The sequence below is a fragment of the Lepisosteus platostomus genome, chromosome 12 (genome assembly GCF_059453375.1).
Source record: "Lepisosteus platostomus isolate fLepPlt1 chromosome 12, fLepPlt1.hap1, whole genome shotgun sequence".
Classification (NCBI taxonomy): Eukaryota; Metazoa; Chordata; class Actinopteri; order Semionotiformes; family Lepisosteidae; genus Lepisosteus; species Lepisosteus platostomus.
In genome coordinates, this window is record NC_142622.1 from 41,690,602 (window position 1) to 41,716,676 (window position 26,075).

General features: G+C 44.0%; 1 protein-coding gene across 7 annotated transcripts in view; it reads left to right on the top strand.

Moving 5' to 3' along the window:
* Positions 1-26,075, top strand: part of znf704 (zinc finger protein 704) — a 48,733-nt gene extending 22,658 nt beyond the window's left edge. The window contains exons 3-10 of one of the 7 annotated variants that reach the window (XM_088601977.1): positions 9,446-9,549; positions 10,344-10,585; positions 13,876-13,976; positions 14,978-15,248; positions 15,526-15,633; positions 16,545-16,681; positions 17,468-17,566; positions 17,871-26,075. In XM_088601977.1, the coding sequence (XP_088458103.1) occupies positions 9,446-9,549; positions 10,344-10,585; positions 13,876-13,976; positions 14,978-15,248; positions 15,526-15,633; positions 16,545-16,681; positions 17,468-17,566; positions 17,871-17,910 (1,102 nt within the window). In that variant the 3' untranslated portion in view covers positions 17,911-26,075. The other 6 variants (XM_088601973.1, XM_088601975.1, XM_088601974.1 and 3 more) reach the window with 6 other exon arrangements.

The following is a 26,075-nucleotide window of genomic DNA, read 5'->3' on the forward strand; positions in this document are numbered from 1 at the left end:
TCAGTAATAATACTTCTAGGCTACAGATGCAGGGCGGTGTATGGCAATTAGTGCAATTCAAAGCCTTGATTCTTCTGTCTTATCTCTCTAAACTGTGCCCAGGAGGGCCGCAGACAGGCCTCCCAGTGTGTCTGGTCTGCCGTTATCGCCCCAGGATCTTCAGCTCTGTGAGTGTTCTCTGCGCCCAGCCCTCTTCACTGCAGCTGCTGGGAGAGGTTCAAGGCACTGGGAGCCCATTTGAGCCACATAAATGTCACTGGGTGAAGAGCTTAAATGATATTTGATGACTTGCAGAGGCAGAAGCAAGAATCTTCCCCTTCCCTCTCAATTATTCAGGAGGTTTTTGCAAAGTGAGGGGTCCATCGCTTTGGGAGCTCCTCTCCATCTTAAGGTGTAAATGGAAAAGACATAAAATATCTCATTTTATGTTTGTCACGTACCCTTTATAGAGGCTCATCATTGGATCCTTGCATTGAATCCTTTGACATTCGCTGCACTGGTTATGTGCTGGAAGGAGCTTGCTTTGAGAACTCTTTAGATTCGTTCAGGGAAGCGTGTGTTTGGATTAAGCATTTGTTCATAAATAGAAAACAGAGAGTACAGGTAAATCCTGAATGTTCCAGTTGCAGTGAAGTAATTAGTGGAGTACCACAGGGATCTGTACTAGGACCACTGCTTTACCTAATTCATATCAAATACAGTATAAATGACAAGATTCTGGTCTTTAGATTCTATCTTTAGTAAACTAGTCAAATTTAGATGATACTGTACCAAATTAGGAGGACTGCTAAGCACTGAAGAAGCAGCAAATTAAATTTAAAAAATGTTCTCCTGGTAATTGGTTTTTAATGCACACAAGTGCAGGGTTCTGCATTTAAGAGGCGTACCGCAAAGTGAGAGGCAAACACACCATAAAACAGGAATGGCAGAGCATGACACACCATAGTAAAACTACCAAAAAACTCACCACACCACTACAAACATTGCAAGATATTCTATGAAAGTGCTCTGCTATTTTTAATTTTGAAGGTGTGAGGGACCCTTGATTTCCCTGAATGTGCTCTCGTGCCTGGAAGCTAGAAATTCCCAATTTGAAAGCACCAAAGGTCTGAGTCATTTTTGTGCAGAACCTAAGACGGTTCTTGTTTCTGTGTGTGCCCAGCTGTTGTTGGAGGTTGGGTAGCTGAAGGATGCAAGTTATTGGTCAAAGACCAATATTTCCAACTCTGGATGGTGAAGCATGTCGAACTGAAAGTAATGAAGTGATGACAGCAGATGGCACGGCTTTGAACCTCAGACACTGTATCACTATGCAGGTCATGCCGGCAAGCACAGATGTCTTAATGTCACACAAAGCCTCTTCGTCCACATGGGAGCAAGGCACAGAACCACATATAAATATAGTAGTTGTGGGCAGCTGTGTTCAGTTATCCGTATAATGTTCAAGAATAATAACATGAACTGTTAACTCTTGCTGCTGTACCTTAGACCTCTTCCCCACGTGTTTGAATGGTCTGCTCACATGAGGTCACACAATGTCTCACCCTTAAAAAGGATTCCAAACTGCTTGTGCTGGTGGAAACCCACTAGATTCAGATGAGATACAGTACTTCATACACTCACACGGGGCCATCAGCCTTTAGCTGGGGGCAGACATAAGACGCTGGGGTTCAACTGTGTGCGAACACGCTTTGTGTAAAACTGGTAATTGGAAAAAGATGTCTTTACACTTATGGGTGATGTGAAATCTAATCTCTGAAGCACTGTCGGGTTATCTATACACATGTTTGAGTCGGAGTTTGATCAGAAAAAAGCTCACAGTGCGGTCTGTACCCTAGCTGACTGGTGATTGTGGGATTGCAGTGATATGGATAGTGATATCTGTTTAAGCTATTGTTACTTCCTGAGGATGATCAGTGTTACTGCAAGCTGGTACTTTTTACATTTTACCACATCTTTGAACAAATTCTGGAGGAATTTAGGAACATATACATTATCTATAACTGCCCCCCTGGTCTTTTTCTTTTTATAGTCATGGTAACATTTTTCATCGCACAGCAACCATCTTCATTTTCTCCTGTGTTTTTTTTTTTTCAGTTTTGTCTTGACATTGCGTCAGCAGACTGCAGCACCTGGATTGTTTTTTTTTTTCATCTCTTGGTGAATTTAAAAGCTCACACAGACCTGCCTGCCACTTCCCGCCCTCTTGTTGTGATAACACTTCTCGTTTGGCGAAAGACTCCACGCTGCTTACTGCTCATCTTCAAATTATGTTCGTTCACAGAGGGCCCGATCTGGCATCTGTCATTCCAGATCTGGATTAGTCTGCCGGTTGTTCACACTGTCAAATTAAGTAGAGTTGCTTGATTTCACAGCTTTTCAGTTGTCCTGTGACTCTTCTTGCAGTTATTTATTAAAATAATGTGAGGCGCTCGCAGCTCGAAGCAACAGGAAGGAAATCATTCTTCAGGTAACAGTGAATCTCATGATGCATTTACTGCCGAGTTAGAAAAGATGAAAATACGTTGCTGATTATTTTAAACGCTGATCAAATGATAAATTAACTTAGTTATAGAATTCTCAGTTCTAGAGAGTTCTAAAGAGTTCTAGAAAATAACCAAAAACATCTAAAAATTAACCAGCATACAGCAGCTAATATTACTTGAAGTGAAGCTGGAATTTAAAGTCTGTTGCAAACGACTGAAGTCACTATGTATAAAATGTACACTTTATGTCCACAATCTGCTTAGTAGAAACTGAAGGATTTACCTTTTCACAAAGCTTTGATAAAGATTTTAGCTTTACTTTTTCCTTGCTAATTGGATTGTTTTCCTTGTCTTAGGGTTTACATGAGTAGTGTAAATGCCTGACCTCTGTAGTTAAAATGAGATATACAGAGTTCATTCTGTAAACTGGCTGTATGCAACTAACAGTTGTCAGTCTGTTTTCCCTCAGTTGTCTGTTCTCAAATGATCAGCGAACAGTTTGCTAGGTTTATACAAGGAGCTTCCCTGGTAGCTCAGAGACTTTGTAACTGAATTGAGCCTAACAAGTAAGGCCTATGAAGGCACAAGTAAAGGTTTATTCCATGCTGAAAAGAGAAGAAAAGAAACACAACGTTTCGGGCGTGGAGCCTTCTTAACCCGAAGTCTCAGCCAGGGAGACCTCAGCTTGTTGGGTAACTCTGATTGTCATCAGGAGGCAGAAGCTCACAGGTTTTGAACGAAAAGAGTAGGGGTGTTACCCTGGTGTTCTGGCCAAATCTTAGTGAATCCAAAATGCGAGGGTGTAAAATAGAAAAATGATGGGTGATGACAAATCGAATTGTTTTCCTTTCTGTTGAGCGCGACTTTCCGGCGCTTCCTGCGCCGATGTCCAGCGTGCTACACGCCGTACTGAAGCAAATTGGACTGGGCTGGTGGGCGCGCTATTCTGTCTGTCCTCGGGATTAGAAAGTAAACAGGACTGTCGAGGAAAGTATTAGAGCAAAATGATTGTCTGGCTGGTTGCCAGCCCCTCTCAGCCTTCGTCTCTCTTTACCAGAGGGAGCTGAGTTCTGGGGATGGCGTACTGCCAAGCGCTGTGATTTTTGCCGCGCTGTGCTAGTGACCGACAGTAACCCCACTCCCAGATCTTCTGTGTGCTAGCGCTGCCCAGACGAGCACAGCATCAAGTTAAAATGGAGGATATTTTACAGGGTGGAACCAGGAATAAAGGCAGCTGTTACATAACGTCAAAAGACAGAGCCGTGAAACCCGACAATTCAGAAATCCAGAAGCGCAGCGCTGTAGTACTTTCTCACCTCGGTAGCTAACCGCTACCTTTTGTGTGTGTGTCTGTGTCCCATGTGGATGAACTTAAAAAGCTCTCATCTAATTCAAACCATTTTGGGGGAAAAAAAACACTCTTTTTTTTTTTCCCGTAGCAACACAGAGGAAAGGATGGCAAAAGTATGTCTTGTGCTGGTTTTATTTTTGAATATTTTGTTCTGCCAAGAATGGTTGGTTTTAGCAAGGGATTAGCTGCAGAGAGATAAAAAATAAAAAGATGGAAGGTGATGGTTTTTATGCACGTGCTACAGCAGCTGAAGACGGCACTTGTAAGGCTGTAAACGTCCCAATTTAGAATTTAGAGGGACTTAGAATCCTCCAGTTCAGCTTTCTCAGGTCAGAATATCGCAGCATACTTGTGTATTTGTGTGTCTGGTGGGGGGGAAATAGAACTGAGGCCTGGATTTTATTAACACAACCTCTCCCCATTCAGATGAGGCAAGATAGCTGGTCAAACACGGGAAGATACTTGCTGGACAGATCAGGGGTCAGCAACGAGGACAAGCCTTCTGACTGACCTCCAAATGTGCACGAGTGCTAAACGAAACCTCGCACTGGACAGACGGGACAAAGGCATTAGTAATGCATGATTTAGAATGAGATTGCCCATCCAGGAGCAGTTTCATACTGTACCGTACTGCGCGTAGTTTATTTTTTACTTTTCTTGCGTACGTGTGCGCCTTTGCTTGTTTGTCCTATGAAATAATTGTATTTTTTTACTTATCTCTCGACAAGGTTCATTTTCTTTTAAGGTTGTTAGAATGCAAGGATGGGATCATTTCAAGTACAAAAGAGGTTTTTGGTTTTACCCCTAATACACAGAACAGGACTCACTGTGGCTTACACTACACTGAATTGAGGGAACATGCCGGTAAAGGTGTTCTCCATGTAGATAAATCTGAGTTCTTTTTGCAGAACATTTTGCACAAATAAAAAATATTAGGTACAGTTGTGTACAAAATACAGTTTATGTTCTTGCTGCAGCTTAGGGCTCCATAGGAAAGAAAGTCCCAAAAATGATAAAATGTTGTTTTGTTAGCCATGCGGTCTTCATGAACTACACAAAGACATTCTTTTGGCTCTCTACTTGCTTTTTCTCAGCGTATTCATTTTATAAGGGAATAATTGTCATAATCACATTTTTAAAATGATCCACACTCACAATTTAAGTGCATCCAAATCATCAGGATGTAAAATAAAAAAGCAAGCGTTAAAGCCAAAGTTGATCTCATTGTGTTTTCCCTGTTAATTGATGGAGATTTCCATTTATTTACCTCCTTTTCAGCCCCTTCTCAAGTTTCCTTTTCCGCCTTTAATAAAGCAGGCATAACAGACGATCTCACGCATCATTTTCTTCTCACCCTGAGAGAAAGCTTTTGTTAAGAAACTTTATTATTTTTATTATTATTTTCTTCTTTTTGCAGCATGCAAACAAAAATAGCGTATACATTGTACGTGTAGTTCAGGACCCTGTGCAGAGGGTATAATCCAGAGTGGAGAAGAACAACAGGATAAGGTAAAGCAGGATACAATGGGTTGACTGACAGGGGGGCGTGACGAGGGTGATCCGGTGCTCAGGGGGCGTGGCGCAGGCAAACAAGTTCAGACAGTCCAAGGGGGAGATCCGGGGCACAGTCCGAAGTCCAAAACCGGGGGGTCCGTCCAAGACGAGACAAACGAGGTTAAAATCCGGAACGGGATACGGAACAGGGACAGGGAATTAAACCAGGGTAACGAGGACAGGCGCTCTGAGCCTGGGACTCAGATGGTCAGGATGCCATGATGAAGCCTGTGCCATCGGGTCTCTCCTGGACCCTCTCCTGGTAGGTGGGCCCCAGGCTTAAATAGTGAGACAAAACAGGAGGCAGGTGCACATTATCAACTAGAATAGGTAAGGGCTGGAGCGTCCTTAAGAGGAGGGGTGACGATCGTGACATACATCCCTTTTCCCGTGTTTTTAGAGCTTTTATGAGTGACTAAGCTCAGAAGTTGCATGTGGCTTCTCATTCTACATTGCACCATGTGGATACCTTCTCTTAACTTGATCTGAATTTCAGTTTAAGGTTGTGTGGAACCCCTATGTGAATTGGAGATTGCCTGTAATAATCTACATGATCTTGTAAAAAGTGTAAAAAGAATGAGCGCTACAGTTCAGACGTGGCTGAGAGTGGAACACCAAAAATTGCACTCACTTCCTATGAGTGTGGCGCATTTTTCTCAAAGTATTACCTTTCACCAGCTGCCCACAAGACACCCGTCTTCAAAGTTCAACCATTAAACGCAGGTACATCTGGTTGTTTAAAGGCAACAGATGTCTGCAAAATGACTTCTTTTCAAACAGCTGATCTTGGACCATAACTAACTTTTACGAAAGAAATGGGACTATATACCATACTGTATATGTGCATTGAAGGCAAACAAGTTGGTTGTAGCCTTTTCACAAAAAATAATTAAAATGAACCAAGTACAAGGCTTTCTTTGCTTTTGTCTCAGTGTAATACCGTTGTGAAAGAGAGTCCAACCTCATATCAGTGACTGTGGCCTTGGACAGTGAAAGTGCTGGTAGTGACACAGGCCTTTAAAAAGCTGAAGTCAAAATGTGACAGGTGAAAGCGAGTTATCTCGCTAGCCAGCCGTGACTGGGACTCACCAGGCAGTGAAGCAGAGCTGGACTGGACCCCTGCTGAACTTCTCCAGGTTTGCAGTGGTGTCAGCGAAGAGATGGTTAGTGTGTCCTGCCGGTACTATGGTGACTGCAGAGTGTCCAAGATCAGATTGGGTGGTTGTGCGGGTGGGCGTGGCCAAAACATTTCAAAAATAAAACGGCCGAGGCCTATTAATATAATGCATATTTTATCTTTAGAAAGAAAGCCTTAAGTTCTAAAAAATGCCAATTTTAATTGTAAAATTATTCTGGACCATATTCTATACAAGGCAGACACTCCCTCTGGAGCTACAAAGGAACAACATCCATATTTTTAAAACTTGATACCTTGTGTTGGAAGATATGTGTTAGGTCTTTTTTATAAAATATATACATCCACATATATTTATAAAATATATACATCTCCATAATATTTTGAAAGAGGAGAAATAAATTCCACTTTCCAAAACCCTAAACAGGGCAATCACATCTCGCAGCGATTATTTTTATCATAATTCTCAAGCTATTAAAATGTAACTGTTACTCTTTTGTCTCTCTTGCACCTTTTAATGTAATTTTTCTAATCCATTTTAATTACTTTCTTTTAATAATTGCAACCTGCCCCTGCGCTACTTTGGTTTGATAAGGGACATTAATGATAAATGCGATTTGGGGCTTTTGGACTTTGTGGTCATACATCACATCTTAATTACACACAATCTAAAGCTTTTCAGATTCAGGTTATTTAATTAATATGCAGACTGTGATGCCCAGATTTGCCATAAAATCATTAGGTCCCTGTATCTTTATCATATTCCAGCGTACAATATCACACAACCTAATTGCCACCAAAAATGAGATCAGCAGCACAGCTACAGTATCCAGGGAGCGTTGCTTCTCCAGTTTAGACAACCCGTGCAAATGAGCTAGTAAGTGCATGAGGTAATTGAGTGATTTATTTAAAATGCATAATGACATCATTTCTCTTTGTTGAGAAGCAGTAAATTAGGCCCTGACTCTAATGGATATTGAGGGAATAGCCTCTTTTTAATGGCTTTCCCTAGAAACGATTTCAGCTGGAAAGATAAGTTACTGTACGAACACCATAGTCTCCGGCGCTCATTGAGGTGCTGGTTGTTAATTCTGGGAAAATGACGGGCTTTAAGTGTTGAATGCTTAAAACTTAAAGTGAAATTTGACTGCGCAGGCTTGGGACAGTCCTGACCATGTACTCAGCGCTTAGGTCAGGACCCCTGGGGTCTCTCGGTCCGTGTACAGATGTGTAACTCTAGCACCTCCTAGGGTTGTAGGAGTGTGGAACTGCTAGCAGCCATGTGTTTCAAGCGGATGCCCTGGCTTCTTTCAAGAAGTGGCTGGATGAGATCCTGGGATCAATTAGCTGCTAACAAAGAGGCTAGTTGGGCCCAATGACCACCTTCCATTTGTAGCTGTTCGCATGTCCTCCCTCAAAACAAAGGATTTGACTGCTGAACCCCACTTTGAGCCAACACACCTGAACTGTTCTGTCTTCATGCGTAAAACATTCTGTCCTGTATGCTTTTGAATCACTTATGAGAAGCTTTGTATCTGGTCACGGTCATAAATTAAAAATAATATTCCAGATCTTGTGGCACTGGGACTGTACTGGTGCCGCCTGTTTTTCTTCACACCATTCGTGTTATTTTTTCAAAATTGCTTGCTGATGGGCAGGGTTCATTTTTCCTTGCCTGAATGACTCGTTGTAACGAAGCGTGGTTCTGGACCCTATGCAGACGGTACAATCCGGAAGTAAGTGGAGAAGGACGAAGGGGGAGGAGACGATGAGGAGCAGGGGTTGACAGACAGGGGGGCGTGACGATGGTGAACTGGTGCTCGGGGGGGCGTGGCCAGGGCGACAAGTCCAAGGAGTCCAAAACCGGGTGATCCAAACGAGACAGGATAAAACGGAGTTAGAAACCGGAACGGGATCCGGTACAGCGACAAGGAATAAAAACAGGATGATGAGGCCAGGCGCTCCGAGCCACGGACTCAGATAGTCAGCTCCATCTAGGTTGTCTTTTCTCTCCCATCTGACATTCAGCTGTACAGTATGCCTTGATCCTGACTAGTTTTGATTCTGATTCTTTTCGTCTTGTGTGTGAAATCTTGGTCTTGTCATTAAAGTGTTGTGACTGTGTGTTGCAGTCATCAGTTTTGTGAAAGATCAATTTGGTGTCATAAACCCCACACTCACTTGGACATTATTAGGATTTTGTGAAACTGTGTTCTTTTCTGACTTTACCTGTTTGTACCTAGCAATTATGATGTACAATACTCTGCATGGAAACTCTGCAAGGTTAGTTGAAACGTTCTGTAGGCAGTGTAATAAGGTGTTTTCAATTTTAAATATTGGGAGTAGTTTTGTAGACCTAGATTAGCAATGTTCTTGACACGATCCCCTGAATACACTAGCTCTTTCTTAGTTATAATTAGGATAACTGAAACTAATGGCAGGTTTTTAGTTTTCCTTTTTCCAAAGAGGGGAGGTTGTGGCAGGAGGACTCTTAATTATCGGACTGCTAGTATCCTAGGAGAATGCAGGAGAATGTCTACATATGCCTCATTGGTTGCCCATTCAGTTAATTAGATAATTGGCTGCTAAGCAGGTGGCCCTTGAACCAGGACTGCCTTACCCTTAGAGAGCAGTAATAGGGAGAGATGAGCACATTAACGGGTCGGCATATTAGTTGGTGTCTTTTGAGTTGTGCTTGTTCCCCAGCTGCATTTTCTGTGCTCTCGTTTATTTTTCATGTGCTAATCAAGCCTGCTGTCTTAAAAACGTGGCCATCTCTTTCAGACCCACACAGGGTCCAGAACAGCTCTCAGGTAGCTTTCGAGGAGCGGTAAAAGCTTTGCTTGCCGGCTGTGCTTGCTCGCTGGAGTGGTTTCAGCGGTGTGACTCCTGGCTCCGTGTGTCTTTGCCCCATTTCAGGAAGTCTGCAGAGGAGGTGGACATGGATAAAGTGACCGCCGCCATGGTCCTGACCAGCCTGTCCACCAGCCCGCTCGTCCGCAGTCCTCCGGTCAGACTTGGTGGTGAGTAGACTGCAGCGTTCAGGAGCTCCCAGGGTCTGGTCCTGTTGGCCGAGCCCTGTCTGGGCTCAAGTCCGTCGAACTCGCTGTACATGAGCGCTCCTTATCACTGGTGGCTCGCACAGAAGCTCAGAGTGTAGTGACCCTTACTCTTCCCATCCGTAAGCTCTGCTTTTTGCCCTTTGGCGTTGAGTGGGAAAATAATGCCCAGAGTCCTCATCTGCCCAAATGTGTAAATCTAAAATGTAATTGTAAGCTGGCTGATGCATTTATACAGCACTGATGAGTTTTTCCCCTTCATAAAAGTGGGTGCAAGAACCATGAAACCAGTCACTTTCAGTTGCCCTTGTATTACCCCCGAGGGCCAGTACCTCCTACCTCCTATATAAGACAAGTGTAATGTCATTTGATACCTAGAGACCCTGCAGTATCAGGTGCTTGGATCCCCAGTGTCCCAGCTAAAGTCTAATTCAGAAAGTCGTCCTCCACAGGTGCAGTGAAGCACCTCTAACTTCTCCACCTTGTCTGCGGTCTCTTGTGTCGCCCCTGCCATCTTCATTTTGCAGCTCTCCAGTGGTGCATGATCTGCCCTGACTGTATATGGAACCAGCGGGAGAATGCGAGGAATAACCACAGTGACTGAGAATTGATTTAGGTTTCGTGCGCCAAAGGGATTCAGTGGTATCTTGGTCTCACTTGGTCGTTCGGTCCTTTTGTGCACGCTGCCTGACGGCGCACGGGCACGTCCTCAGCCGCTCGGCGTTGTGTTTTGTTTTGCCTGTGGGGGATTTCCGCAGAAGGCGCCAACGGCTCCTGGAAGGAAGGGGGATTCATGCCCTCCAGCCACAGCAGCAGTGGCTATTGGAGCTGGAGTGCCCCCAGCGACCAGTCCAACCCCTCCACCCCCTCCCCGCCCCTCTCCGCCGACACCTTTAAGCCCTTCCGCGTCCCCAGCGTCCCCAGCCAGCCGGATGACGGGATCGACGAGGCGGACGCCGGCAGCCTTCTCTTTGATGAGCCCATTCCCCGGAAAAGGAAGGTCAGCGTCTTTGGATAACCTGGATTCCACTAACAGTGCGGTAGTTTTCTTGCTCTGTAAGAGGAATATTTCTTATTAAAGTCGACTATGGGGTGGTTTGGGGGGGGGGAGGGAGGTGAACTGCTGTGTTGCAAAGTCTAGAGGTTTCGAGGTTATTGAATCCTAGTGGAAAACCTGGTAGAACCTGAAATAATGAGGTTCGGCAAACCTGGTTTAAGCTTTCATGTTCTATATAGTCTACGCAGTGTAACCACAGAGACCTATCCGTCTCGGCTGTAGCTTCCTGTCCTGCAGGAGGAAAAAGTGGAGAGATGGAGGAGGTGAAAAGAGCTTCTTTTTACAGGAAGAGTGACGTGCCCGGGCTGGGAGCAGGAGGTACAAGTGCGTTCAGTTGCTCTATTCTGGGAATTGATCCGCTTTTCGCTACAAAGTGTTAATGAATGTTGTGCCTTCTGACGTGAACCCACATGGACTTCCACTCTCTGAAGGCAAAGGTTAGGATACGGTCGCTTACGGGCACTAGAAGGTTTAAGGGGTACGGTCTCCTGGTAGGTGTTCATCTCTGTAGTCTCACGCAAAGACTGTAAGCAAACCCGTCTTCCCTTCATGACCAAGACTGATTAATGCCATTTAGACATCTTGTTTCTGGTGGAGTTCAGCTGTGCTGCCATCTTCGCAATTCATCAACCCCTGTTTGTGTGGTGTTTTTGCATGTCTTGCGTGGTATTTGGAATGTGGGAATGTGCAATGGTAGCCTACTTCAAGAACTGATTTTATAAAACACAACCGGTAATCAAATAGTGTGAAAGGGATTTACATTAGTACCCGAACCGTGGCCTGTTTTCTTGATGATGTACTCTTAACAGGAACCTCTTCCTGCCGGAGAGTGGGGTGGACTGGAGCAAACTACCCAGCCATGTTGAAACCGATAGTTAACAGAAGCAAGGATCTCAAAACCTACTGGTAACCAAACAGGCTTGATCTGGCCATGTGACCTCTTTGCATTTGTAACCATTCTTGTGAAGTACCTACAGTATGGTGCTATTTTTTTAAGTCGCATAAAAAGAATCTTGCCTATTATGAAATGGCTATTTTTGGTGACAAAAAGGAAACAAGCTGAAATGCGATGGGAGCTTCCACTTCTGCTCTCCTACAGGAAGCAGAACAAAGACGTGTGTCGATTGTACTTGCCGTGTGCATCGCTGATCTGACCAGTCTTGGCTGTATCTGTATGAATAAATGTTTCCTTCAGCCTATCATCGGCTAGCAACCAGAGTTATCGGGCTTGCTGAGCCTTCCTGTTGTCATCTTCCTTTACAGTCATCTGTCTCTGAAAGTAATTCATTCAGGTTTTTTTTTTTACTTTTTTTGAGGCTTACAGGGAATAAGGCATTAAAATGAATGCATTTAATGTCTCAAATGAAAAATCTTAAAATCAGATCTGCTTAGCAGAACACTAGCGGTAATCTGATACACAGGGGGCACTTCTCTGCTCACATGTTCCTGTAATTGCTGGCTGGTCCTAAAGAGAGGGTCATGTGGAAGCCTTGTCGGTGTTTGTTCAGATGCCTGTGTCGTCTAACAATGCAGACGATGCATATTCATGTTCTTCGAGATGATTTGCATTGCTGAGAGCTTATTTACAGTTTGTGTGCAAAGAGTGGCGATGACCATAATTCATACAAAAACGACTTGCTTCCTGAACTGTCACCATTGCCTTATGAAAGCCCCCATGTTTTCTTTGGTGTTCAGGGTTCAAACCACCGCATAGTTCTTTTACGACCTCTCTGGTTCTCGGCACACACTCAGTCTTCTGGTTTGGGGGCGGTTCATTAGATTCATTTCTTTGCAGAAGCAAGAACTTGTGGACGAGGTTTAGCCCCTGATGGCTGTTTTTTCTATCTTGGATCTAAGGGGCTCCGATTAGCTGCAGGCTGTGTAATCTTGCCAGGTTGGTAGGTAGTCGGCTAATTTATTTGGAACATTCCTTCCTGGACCTGAGGTACAGTAGTAGGTTTGACAAGATGGCTGGGTAGCTTGTTCTATACTCCACAACCTTTGCATAAAGTTCCCCCTGTTCTTGGTTTTAAATGCACTTCCATGTAGTTTGCATTTGTCTCTGCTTCATACTTGTAGACGGCGGGGCTGAAAAGACAGTTGGGGTTCGTTTGGTGATGTTGTTGTTCCTTGGTACACAGCATTGTACGTGTACATACATCTGTGTATTCAAGTTTCCCAAATGCGGTCATTCAGGATGGATATTCTGTGAACTTGAGCGCCAAAGAAATCAGACTGTTCAGTGTCTGAAGAATTAGACGTGATCTGTTTTGTGACTGTTATGATTTAAATGGAGTATTTCTAGTATGCAGGACTGCCTGTGCCAAAAACAGTTTTGGCAGCATCTCACCCTTATTTAGGGGACAAGTTGCATGCTTTTTAACACTTGCAGAAGAGCAAAGCAGAAAAAAAAACTATTATATTTACGTTTGTACCGACTTTGTACTTGTGCATTTGAAATAGTTGCTCAAAACAGTGCACGGCTTTCTGAAAAAGGCTAGTTCCATTATGTCCTTAATAGAATATTGTGACCATTTTTTTATGTGATTGAAACTAGACTTTTTTCTACATCTGTATATTTGATACACGGGGAAGGGGACAGCTATATGATTTAAGTGTTTCTAGTAAATGTGTGCAGTTAATTATTCAACACATCTGAAGACTTTTACTGAATTAGTAACAAGTGCATCTCTCAACCAACCTGAATAAGTTATTCAAGGTGATTTTAAAATTCAGACCATCTGAAATGAGTAAATTAATCTATCATACCTGCTAGGTCTTTAACCAGATTAACACTTCCTTGGCAGCTGTTACTGTATTTCTGTGTTCCCAAATAGACAATACTTACTACTACTTTAAAAGAATGTATTAAAAACCTATACTTTGGACTGCCCTGTCGAATACTAGAGAATCCCATCAATAGCATATAAATTCACCTCTTGTGGTGATTACAAAAGGGACATGTAGCATTAGTCTTCAGTGATACACCATATGAATGTGTACTGTATCTACTGTATTATTCCTTCTGTTGGCTGACCCTATATCTGTCCCATGGCACAGCAAACTGAGCAAAGGCCTGCTCTGCTGCTGCAATTAGGAGACTTTTTAAAGGCTTGTTTTGGGATCAGACCATGCATACAATATCCAAATATTAGAATGGTGTAAGAAGTGGGTAGCTCCAAAAACTCGGGCATCGAGGCTTCGGTTTAAAATCCTGTTTTTGTTTTCCTTAGAACTCCATGAAGGTGATGTTCAAGTGCTTGTGGAAGAACTGTGGGAAGGTTCTGAGCACAGCAGCTGGGATTCAGAAACACATTCGTACTGTACATCTGGGGTAAGATAGCTATCCAGCACTGCTCAGCGTTCAGACGTCAGTATTTAACGCACTTCGTAGTCTTCCCTGTCCACAGTTCTGCTAACAAACTTGGCGGGGGGGATAGTTAGCTCCCTACTTAAGAACTACTGAAAAACCAAAGACGGCCAACCTCAGTGTTGTCTTTCTGTCCTTGTAGTATTTCTTTCTCCGTTTGCTTAGATTGGAAATTGGAAATTGGAAGGCTGTCATTTCCTGTGGAGATCATAATCTACCATATCTTTAAGTGCACGTTGAATGACTTGCAGTGGAAAGATTTCTACCAAGCCCTGCTAAAAAAAAGTTGATATAGATTGACAAGACTTGTTGGCCACAAAATGAATCCGTAAAGCACAATATACTTTTCTGTTTTTAGTATGTGTTGCACCGTGATCGACTTGTTTAAGGCATCTTAAGAAAAGGGTCACTCCGACTCGTCAGAGAACATCTGTACTTCTGAAGAGTGCAACGTCTTGAAGAAGAGGTCTTTAGAAAACTGGGGCTTGCCACTTTGGAACTGCTAATTATCCTAAGACCCCCAAAGCATGTCCTGTACCCGTTCTGGAGCGTGTGAGATGATATCGTGGTGCTCCAGCTCCTACTTGTACGTCCGTATCGCCGTTTAGTACATTCCAGTAAATGACTGGAGGAGGTAAATGTCTCTTCCTGGTAGGTGCTTGACAAGTGACAAGTTGCCATTAGGCTTAAAAGATCCTGCCTGGCCAGTCTAAACCAGTGTGTACATCGGCACTTGGAGAATCTCAGCCACAATCGTTAGTGATGCGATCTAGGATCTGGTAGAGATCTGCCTGGTCTCCCAAAGAGAGCCTTCGTTGATTAGTGAAGGTCTTGGGGCTCCATAGGGTTGCATCTTTCTGATCTTGTAACCAAGTATCTTCACAGTCAAACTCCTTTTTTTAATTTCCACACACCGTGCTCAGGGTGTCGTAACCAGGCCTCCTGTTCCCCCCCACCCCACCCAGGCGTAACTGTGAGTCGGAGTGCAGCGACGGTGAGGAGGACTTCTACTACACCGAGATCAAGCTCAACACGGACTCCGTGGCCGAGGGGCTGAGCAGTCTCTCTCCCGTCTCGCCCTCCGTGCTTTCCCCCTCGGCCGCCCGCCCTGGCGCCCCCGAGCCGGGCCGCCCGGAGACCGCCAGCGCCAGGGGCGAAGGAGGCAAGCTCGCCACCCCCCTGAGCCGCTCGGCTCCCAGCACCCTCTACCTCGTCCACACTGACCACGCCTACCAGGTGGGTGCTGCCTGGCGGACCTGTTGAAGCGATCCCGCCGTGGCGCTTGAGCGTGTGTATGGGGGGGGGCGTGGGGGGCCGTGTTTCGAAAGCCCCGCGCTGGAGAATTTGTTGAGAAGAGGAAAATTGAACTCGTTAGAGCAGGTCTAGCAGCGCGGTGCTAGTCCTCCAAAATCGGGAGCCGCAGAAAGCAAGTTGTGTTTTGCAATTGGAGCAAACCATTCTGTCACGCACACGGGACGGGTCTGAATCGTTTTGTTTTGTTCCCCCCCCCCAGGCAACTGCACCTGTTAACATCCCGAGTTCAACCAACTTCACCCCAAATGGCAACGGCAGCTTCAGTATTTCCTGGCAGTCTCCTCCGGTCACCTTTACTGGCATACCTGTGAGTGTCCAGCCCTTGTCCTTGCATTAGACACAGTAAAACCCAGAACTGAAGCACTCAAGCACTCGAGGCAGGTTTACTGACTGAGACTTCTCTTTCTTACCGAGTGGTAGTTGTGGATGTGCCAAGTCTTCTCTTACCCTGGGGTCCAAGTTAGAGGCCGTCTGCCCCTCAGGAACCAAACTCTGGGGGCCTTGTTCACTGAAGCTAGCAGAGGGTTTAGGTGTGGTACCTCATTAACATGCTGATATGTAATCTTGCTGGTTAAAGGCATAACACAGTGTCAGTATAAGATTACTGAACACGGGTCTTTAAATTAGTAGGGGTGTAACTGACTTCAGTAAAAGGGGTCCTTACTAAGACTAGTTTTTACTGAGACCCTTACTCATTCATCTGATGCCAAGTTGATTTGGATATTTATTTGTTTATACAATGAAGGATTTAACTGGAGTGGAATATCAGGAGGGCACCATACTGGTGCAGTGGTTAGCGGGTTTCCTCCCATACTCCAAAGACATACAGTACCAGTAGGTTGAGATAATTGGCTCTGGTGTGAGTTTGTGTGTCTGCCCTGCAAATGGACTGGCGTCCCATCCAGGGGGTATCCTGCCTCGTGCCCATGGCTTGCCGGGATAGGCCATGGCCCTGTTGATGATAAAGCAGTTGGAAAATGGACGGCTGGAACAAAGCGAGTAACTTGTTCACAGGTTCAGAAAAGGTGAGTGTGTCCCCAGAATAGACCCTTAACCATTACTTTGCACATCTGCTGTAAACTGAAGGATAGATATTAACTGGCTCAGCAGGTATGGAGCCCGGATGTGTTGTTCTCTCTGTGGATTTATTTGTTGCAGTTGAATTCTAGACCGCGCACTCTGGAAGGCGTCTGCTGATGTTCTCGTCCTTGTCCTTAGGCCTCGCCAACACACAGCCGGTCACAGAGCTTTGTGGAGCAGCGCCCCCAGGCCAGCACTGTCCTGTCCTCCCCCCCGAGAGCTGCAGGCGGTCTCAGGTGTGGTTTTTTTCTAACCCCAACCATCCATTACAAGCGGTATGCTGTTTTAAGCGTATTGTACCCGTGTTTCATCGGTCTATGCGGGAAAACCATGAATACCCAAGGGACAAAGGTAGTGAGGGCATCATGCAGTGTCAGTGCTTTGCATGCATTTGCAACTTGAGTTTGTGTAAAATTGGGAAACGGTTTTATTTGCCTGTTTTTCTCATTCAGCTAATAGCACAGATTTATTCCAGCTAGACACCGTGAAATTCCCTTTGTTTTGCAATTTCTTGTTAATCATTCTATTGCAATCCTTACAGCTTCCTCAGGGCTGCAGACAGACCTGTGATTCCCACTGGTTCAGAATGATGTTTATACCACCTTAACCTTCACTCCCGTGTCCGTTTCACTGGCACTAAGACGGTTCTGAAGAAGGGGGAAACGCATATTGTGCAGTTAAACTGCTATTTCTGAATTTGTGTCTGTTCTTTACTTATTGAAGACTAACTTCTGAAGCTTGTAAGTAAAACTGCCGGCCCTTCAGAGTGACTGATGGCGGTTTGATTTTTTTTCTTCTATGACGTACAAGAACTTACAGTTTCCGTTTTGTCGAGCTTGTATCTGCCTGTTAATCTGTGAAACCGCCTGCACTCCAAATGCGATGAAAACCGTGGTACAGTGTCCAGCCTAGACCAACAAGGATTCAAAGCGTATTGGTCTGAAAACGTAATGCGTCAAAGGGAGAAATGGTGTCATGGTAGTTACAATGAGACTTCATACGACTTGCGTGTACATGGCGTTGCAGGCCGATGAGCTGTTTGCATTGTTTGTTTTTGTCAGGAAATCCCGAGGGGAGGGAAGGAAGTGCCGCAAGGTGTATGGCATGGAGAACCGGGACATGTGGTGCACGGCCTGCCGCTGGAAAAAGGCCTGCCAGAGGTTCGTGGATTGAACGAGCGGCTCCCGCGCTTTGGGAATCGAGGAGAGTTCCGGCAGCTAGCGAACACACCAAGGCGTCCCCCCGCACGCGAGGTCGTGCCGTTTGTCCCCTGTCCCAGGAGGCCTCAGCTGAGTCCACGTGGAGTAGCGGCCGCCGCCTTTCCAGATTGAAATGACAACCGTGAGACCCACGACGTGATCGGCGAACTTTTGTTTTTGAAGGAATGTTTTCTAACTTGGAGGCCAACGGCCTGTCGCGCTGGCGGAAGTTCACGTGCTTGACTTCTTCCATTTTCCCCTCTAGGAAGGAGAAGGCTTCTGTCAGCGGTTCCGTTGTTTGCTAGGGGGAAATACGGTTTTCTCCTTTTACTATCTTCTTGGCAGTGGAGGAGAGACGACGGAAAGGCATCCTCTTCAGTGGGAGTAGGAAATGCTCCACCTGGTTGAATTGATCCGGACGTTGGAGTTAAGGATGAGCCGAAGCAGAGTTTACACTTCATGGAGGGAGACCACCTGCAAAACTGCTTTCTCTGCTACCTTTCTGGAACTGATTTCACAGAAAACCTGAGCTTTTTTTATGTCCATTTTTATATGTTTGCTGATGACTTTTTCAGGGATTTGCTCTAAGAAAACCAGCAGCTATGTTTATACGAGACTGATCTCAGTGACCATCTGTTTTTATCGCGTGGAAAAACTCAACGTGTTGCAACCAAAAATATTAATCTCCTTTTTTGTTTTTAAACACAATAGCTGTCATTTAGCACCGGAAATTTGTAAGAGTTCAAACTTTACAGGCAGTATTGAAGCCAATCATTAAAGGGCCATATTTTTTAAAGGTGGGTGTTTCTGCTGTAGGTCTGGCTACAACCAGAATTTACATCTGCTGTTTTTCTTTTTTTCGTCACAACACATGAACAAAACATGACTCATCGGCTAAACAAAGGTATTGAAGCATGCCCAAATGTAATACTTGTTTTTTTTTATGACATTGCACTCTATGTTGTGCTCACCAGAAGACATTTCTTAATCTTGTGTACAAAAAGATAGATACTTTATTAATCCTGTAAGAGAAATTGCTGAAGGTATATGAATTAAGGAATAGACATCTGTGGTTCTTTCTCAGCCTCTGTGAGAAAGCTGTGCATACACTCTTTTTACCTGTACCTTGTAGGCTTTCTTAGCGACTGATTTTTTTTAAAGACGTTTATTCAGAGTGTTTGATTCTTTGTTTCAAATGGAGGTGTGAAGTCTGAGAAGACAGACAAGTGTTAGAAGCACAATATCAAAGGCAGAATTACAAAAGAGCCCACTCACCCGATTATATTTTTGTTTTCATGCGAAGGGAAGAGTTTCCCTAGTGTTATAAGCTATTTTTTAAAGCGTTCCAATGTTGCCACCATGAACCTTCAAATGTGTCGTCAGCATGACGTCTTTGCCAGGCTGCTGAAAAGAACAAACGATTGGATGAGGAGTGCTTTCAGTATTGCTGCGTCATCATATTTCGACTGTTCAGAAGGAGGAAGATTGTCATTTAAAAAAATTCCAGTCCTGATATGTGCTGGGGGTTTAAAGTCTATGGATAAGTTAGTCATTTTCAATTGTGCACCTTGGGCAAGGGTAACTGGCTCACACCAGACGATGTCTTTGTAGACGCCGGCTTCAAAACGTAGATGTTGGGCTGTTAAGTCACGCAGCTACCATTCACTTTGATGGAGGGGGCCAAGAAATTGAATACCGTGTTTTAACCCTGCTACTGCTTTTGGATTGATCTTGGCTACCAACACTCACAGTAGTTTTTTTTTTCTCCCAGTGGTCCTTGGTTTTTTATTATCAGTTAATCCAGCTGCTTATTCCAGTAGAATCAGAAGGCAAATTTAGCTGTGTGTGTGTGTGGGACTCGAGAAAATGGGAGGGGAAATATCCAACTCTCTTCTACGATGAGAAATCCTGTTTTGTGACTTGTAAATGCAACTTGTTGGGTTGATCAGGAGCTTTCAGCAGCACACATTTGAGAATATATATTGAAAAGGAGGCGCTTATTTAGCCGAAAAACATTTGGTCAACTCAAAGAGTGACATAGAATGAACACAGGGAAAAAGATCTGTGGAGAGACTGGCCGTTCTGGCACCGTCACCTGTTGTCATCTGACAGTAGGGTTAATTGGATTCTAAACTTTCCATCTGTCTATGACGGCCTTGTTATCTGTGCGAAGTGAAACTTTAACACCGCCACAGTCCTTCGGTTTCGCTGCCGGATGGACCCCTTGGCCTTGTCTTCACCACTGGAAGTAGACTTGTACTGTAAGTGAATGCTGGGACTTTTGATAGAAGGTACTTCAGTGGAGGAGAAGCTGGATGTGCAGTACATGGTGTAGCTAATGAGTTGCCGGATGACACTCTTAACTCTGAACACCTTAAAAAACGCACACAAACGTCCCAGTTCACTTCCCCCAGCAGGACGTTGTGTTCTGCAGCAAGGCTCCTGTCGCCTTTTGCTTTTTCCACAATTCTGGAATATTCTGTGCCCTCCTCTTTGCGCTTAATGTATACGTTGACTTTGTTTTGAGAGTGATAGTTTTCAGTTAGTCCCATAATCAAAGCACTTAACGAGCTCCTTAGCACTTAAAAAGAAATTTTGTACATATGTGAGGGGCAAATGTTAGGAGTCTCCAAAATGACACTTGTAATGCTTTTTTATTCACTTAAATGATTTTCAAGTGAAAGAGTGAATTCAAAATAGAGCTTTGGCAATTGATACAGCGTAAACATCTCACCAAGTCTCGTGAAGTGTTTACTTTAGTAGTAGTCGGTTAATTTTGAGGATTTTTGTGCTCTGCAAGATGGAACAAAGAAAAAATAACACTTGTTCTTGACAGAAATGTCACCTTTGTGGAAATGGGAACAATTTAACCACAAAATCTAGGAGTATGAAGCTCTCTTTTTTAGTTTGTGGAAGTAAGCTGGTAGCTTGTTCTCCTTCTGGAGAAAACCAAACTTACCAATGGGGAGTTCTGTGCTGCACCTCAGGACAGCTTAAAAATAGTCACACCATTCCTTAGATTCTGTTCCTTAAATGTACTTACATTTAGTTTGGTACAGGTTGGAAACAATATCTTCAGCCAGTGTGGAGTATCTTTTTTCCTCCAGCTACATTTCCTGCTCTTCCTTTCGGTTTTGCTCCACTTGGCTTGCTGGCACAGAATTGGTGAGCTTGTAGTTTTCAATGGAAGAGCATTGGTCTGGTGATGGAGTCTTGAAATTCCCAAACGTAGCTACATTTACTGCACCATTCCGTGGTTGCTGTGATTTTTCAGAGCATGACAATCGCTCCAAATCAAATTTGGAAGTATGGGGACAAAATGTCTGCCATTAGCATCTCGTCACTTGTGGTTTTAGCTTTTTTTTACCATGGTGGAGGAGACTTATTTCCCAGCAGTCTTGCCATGAAGCTACACCTCCAAGCACAGAGGAGATACTGTATTCAATTTCTCTCAGGATCTGCTCAATACTTCTTTGTATTTAGAGGTAACTACATCTCAAGAGATGTGCTCTTGTCACTCTTGCAACCGAAGAGCTGGAATGCCATTCTTTAGAGTACATCTACAGCTCTTTTTATTACAAGGTGGGATTTCTACCGAGATCAATATTAAAATATTGGTTTTGGGTTGAGTTATTAAACTACAAAATGCTGAACTAGACCTCAGAACAATAACAAAGTGTTACAGCTGTCAAAACACTACTTCAGTTAGCAGCAAACCTAAATTCTGTAGGTTGGAAATTGCATTCAGAAAACATTTTAAAAAATGCTGTAAAGGCCCAGCGTGAATAGTACATTAAGGGTTAATGATTTTTGTTTGCATTATTGGTGGCGTGCATTACTTCTGTTTCATCAGGCAAATTAACCATCTTTTAACTTCCTTGATCAATGACCTGATCTTTTCTGAATGTTTTCAGCATTCAAATGTTTTTATTCAAAAGGAAGGAAAGCATCATCTAGAGCAGATGCTAATTTTGGGTTTGGCAGGGTCTCAACTCACCTTCTTCACTGGGTCTTTACTGCACCAATGGCAGTTTGGTTGAACTGTGCTACGTTCTTTGTTTTTTCTAAAACACACGCATGTTTAAGACTAGGTTAGTCTTTAATAAAGCGGGAATAAGTGTATAATAAAGATGCAATTGCTGTATGGTAGATTTAACCATGACCCATGCAGCTTCCATAAAGCCGTCTTTTGTAGAAAGGTTTTCAATCCTCAGCTATACTTCACTAGACTTACAGTAAATGGCGACACTTCAAAGGGTCATAAATATGAAAAATGAGCTTAAACTGAACTACATGCTTAGAACTATGGCAAGCCCTCAAACTCGATTCTCAAAGCCATGGATCAGTGAAATTCTGGTTAACTTCCAAACTGTGCCAGTAGGAACCCCTTCTTCTGCAGTTCTAGTACATGCCAGGAGGGCTATGTTTGTGCAAATGTGATTTTCTGTACTTCCGGTGGCCTGTTCAGGGTGCACGTTCTTTAGTATTCAAGAGGAGCAAAATAATATCAGAGGGCATCTTTGAGATCTTCCATGATTGCTTTGTTAACGCCTCACCACAGAATGGTCCCTGCTGAAGGCTGTTTCTCTGCCTATGCAATACTATTGGCCCTTTTGGGTTCACATATTACTGTAACAGTGCTGCACAACACTGTTCTTGTTTGTAAGGAAAGCCGTTCCAAGCCTGACTGCTGGTGGGGATGTTGGTGATTAGGAACACTTTGTGCTCCCTCTGGTGGACGCTGGTGGTATTAGTGCCTGCTGGTGTGTACAGCGATCGTCCATGTGGTCTTTATGGTCCCTCTTGTACCACATTTCATTGCTCCATGGTCCACAGGTTTAACAATACAATAGTTTAAATAGGCCAACTAATACATAAGGTCCTTGTGTAGCAAACTGAGCAGATCTGAAGCAGTTGTTGCTTTTCTGTTGAAAAATATGTTTGTAGTTTGCAAGTTAGTTTTAACCTTTTAACCACTTAAGGGGCTTCTTGTACTGGGCTTGGAAGAGCCAACTGGTAGCCTTAACCCCTGATTTTTAGACTCTGCTGTGAGCCCGTGGACTGCTCGTGACATCATGTCCCATATACAGTAGACTTCCCGCAGTTAGCTCAGGGACAGCATAATGCTTTGATATCCTGTCCCTTTTTCTGAGTGGCGAAAGAATGCATGTGGTTGAAGTGCTATTGTAAAATAGACAAATAGCACAAGGTTTCAATCAGGTAGAGCAGTGTTTAATGGGTCATGTTGATACAGAAACAACCTTTCCTTGTAAGCAGATATCCTATCCAGGTGGGATACTGGGGGACTCCTAAGGGTACAGATTTAACATGATTATGAATATACTGTATGACTTCCCCTTGAGGGATGACGAATTCTTTCTGGAGAGCTGTGATACTCGTATGTAATTTCTACACAGATTAATTAATGGATAGTATTCAACGTCCAGGGAGATATAATAGGATGTTGAGTAATGAATAGCCTTTCAGCGCTGAAAGGACTTCATCCAGTGTTTCTGCGGATCCTGGTGCTAGACAGTGGTGAGTACACGTTGTATGTGAAAAACTGATTTATTTTCCATTCCATTGTGATTAATACTAGTCATCGACAGAAGGGGCTTCTGGGAAAGTCGCAGGTAGTAGCATGTGTAGTCAAAATTGTAACCCGATGAGTGCTGTACATCTCCTGCATGTTCTATCCCCCAAGTTGTAAGTGCTGTCTTGTGGGATAGTGTCCTGCTGGATTGTTGTCTTGTCAGGAAGATGAGATCCCAGAACTGGATAATGTAGGGTCAAGCCATCTAGTTGTCATCTGTTACTACAGTACAAGAGGGATCTCCTGCCCAGATCTGGTCTATTGGACATGACAATTGGTGTTTTGTTCGACACAAAGCCTAGATTCAGGGCTAAAGAGGACTTTGATCCATCGTTGATGAATTTACAAGGTGTTGCTCCAATAACCTTGTTCATTCAAGACATTGTTCTCTTGAAAGGGGGAGTATTGCTTCTTTTCTGTGTCTATCATTCCTGACTGCTTTTGTCACATATGAAATTCACCGGGTGAAATGGCCTATCAGCTGCGTTCAGTCTAAATCATGAGGAGATTTAGTGCTCTCTCCATGACCACATCGTCAAAGTGACTTAAATGGATCTGTCACGATCACGATCCACTAATGAAAATACTGCCAAATCAAAACCCAAAATTTGTATTTGTATATCTTTTTAATAATAAAAATGCAACACTTTTAGTGATAGTTTTCAGTCTACATACAAATATTTCACTTCTCAGAGCTATGGAAAATGGTTAAAGAGGTGTCTGGTGGAGCTTGGAAAAATGGATAGGGGAGTTTGATGCAGTCCTTTAAAAGAAAAATTAAAGATTGAGCCAATTTAAGCTTTTACAGTAACAATGGATGGTGGCCAGTGTCATCACCTGTCACTGTGCAATCAAATGTAGGAGCATAATGCATAATGTGCTTTTCCAGAATGCCAAAAAGAACTCCGAAGCCTAATATAGTTGTTTTTGTGTAGGAGGAGTCACAGAGTGGGTGTGTTCACCACAATTACTTGTTTTTAAAGCTGTATTGCAATGGTGTTTTGTACTGTCTGATTTTAAAAATTCTGGAACTGTCTGCACAACATGGTAAAAGAAGCTGAATATCTCTTGATATTCGGTTAATCCATTGAATTGATGTCTTCTGTGGGAACTAAGTCTTTTTACATTTCTGAGATGTCTTAAAAGAACCGAGTCCCATTCATTTCCAAACAAGCCTCCGGTGACTTCAAGTTGAATGCTGTGGAACACGGACGGTTTTATTTTCCTAAGGTAATTCTTAGGAAGGCTTCTGTGAGTAAAGGAACGTTCTGGCACGTCCTGTTTGAGGCGCGGCTTGTCCAGAGGATTAAATTGGACGAGAGGAGGGAATGTGTTTTAGCATTCCTTTGTTTAAAAAGGAACGGGCGAAATGTATAAAAAAACCTTTGAAGCAGTGTGAAAGCAGAACTGGGAGAGAAGGGAGTCTGTGTCTTGGAGGCTTTGTAAGGGGTAACGGTACAAAAGTCAGGCACAGGTGGTGACTTTCCAGGGCTCAGAAGGCATGCCTCTACCCCAGCGCTCACCTCATGGGGCGGGTTTGTTCTGGTGTCTGGGGGCGGCCGAGTGGGCTCACTGAGGTTGTGACGGGGCAGACACGAAGGTCATTCGCCTCTGTGGCATTCCCTGTCCCTGCTCTGCATTGAAATGGGCAGACAGTGGCTTCTCAGTGTGACCTATAACGCCCAGTTCAGGCTCTTTTCATTGACTCTAGCACCTGATCCCTACTGAAGCCTTCGTGTGGGAGCAGAGTGTTTGTAGAGGTGGCCTGCTCAGGGAATGCCTGGTTGTCAACGCCGTTCATGGGAGGGGTGTAGTCTGGTTTCCCTGGAGGCTGGCTGGCCTACCCCTTACCTCCTATCCAGCTCAGTTGGAGCGAATCAACCCGGCAGGCTGCCTCAGAGGGCACGCACAGTTTGTGTTAATGGTTCTTGTATTTGAAGTGCAAGGTTGCAGCTGTGAGCTGGGTTTTAATAGAATAGTCGACTGAAAGGCATGGCAGGGAAAGCAGGGAGCTGGAGGTTTTTAGTGTGGTGTCCCGAGCCTGTGTGTGCCAGGTCACTTTGGAAATTGCTTTTCTCGTGCCACCTATTAAGAAGTCAAGTCTGATGTCCTCCAGCCTATGGCTTTTCGCTTAGGCTGGTGATGGATTTAATGAGGCAAAAAATCCAGACATGGTATTTAGTAGCCAGTAGCTAAGTGAAAGCCAGTGGATACCCTGCTCTCATTTACTGTGTTTCTAATTTGACATCCATCCATTTTCTAACCACTTCTTCCAGTTCAGGGTCACAGGGAGCCAGCGCCAATCCCAGCCAGCAACGGGCGCAAGGCAGGGTACACACACGCCTAGGGCCAAATATCCCAGAAGCCAATTAGCCTACCAGTATGTTTCTGCACTGTGGCAGGAAACTAGAGCACCTGGAGGAAACCTGCATGAACGCATGAACTCCATGCTGTCCTCTTACCTAGCAAGTCACCAGTTTAGTTGCAAACATTGAATTAATGACCCACTCGTGCAAACCTACAGTATATTAAGATAGATACTTAATTGAATCCCGTGAGGGAAATTGTAACATTAAGTATTCCTGCTAATGTTCCGCTGTGGAAAAGGAAAACCTTTCATGCAGATACCGTACTTCAGAATGCTCTGCAGTACCTTCAAAAGAGCAGAACTCGACAAATTCTCTGTTGTAATCGTCTCCGTTTTTAGTGTCTTAAGAATGAGTTATCTCGCTGCTTATACCATCAAGTACTGTGCTCTCTTGATTCAAGTGGAAAAACAGCCGGTGTTGTTCTGGGTTGAACAAACGCCAACTCTCTGTGCTTTTTAATACTGCATGTGCATGCGAAATAAAAACGAAGTACTCGATGTTTATTTTA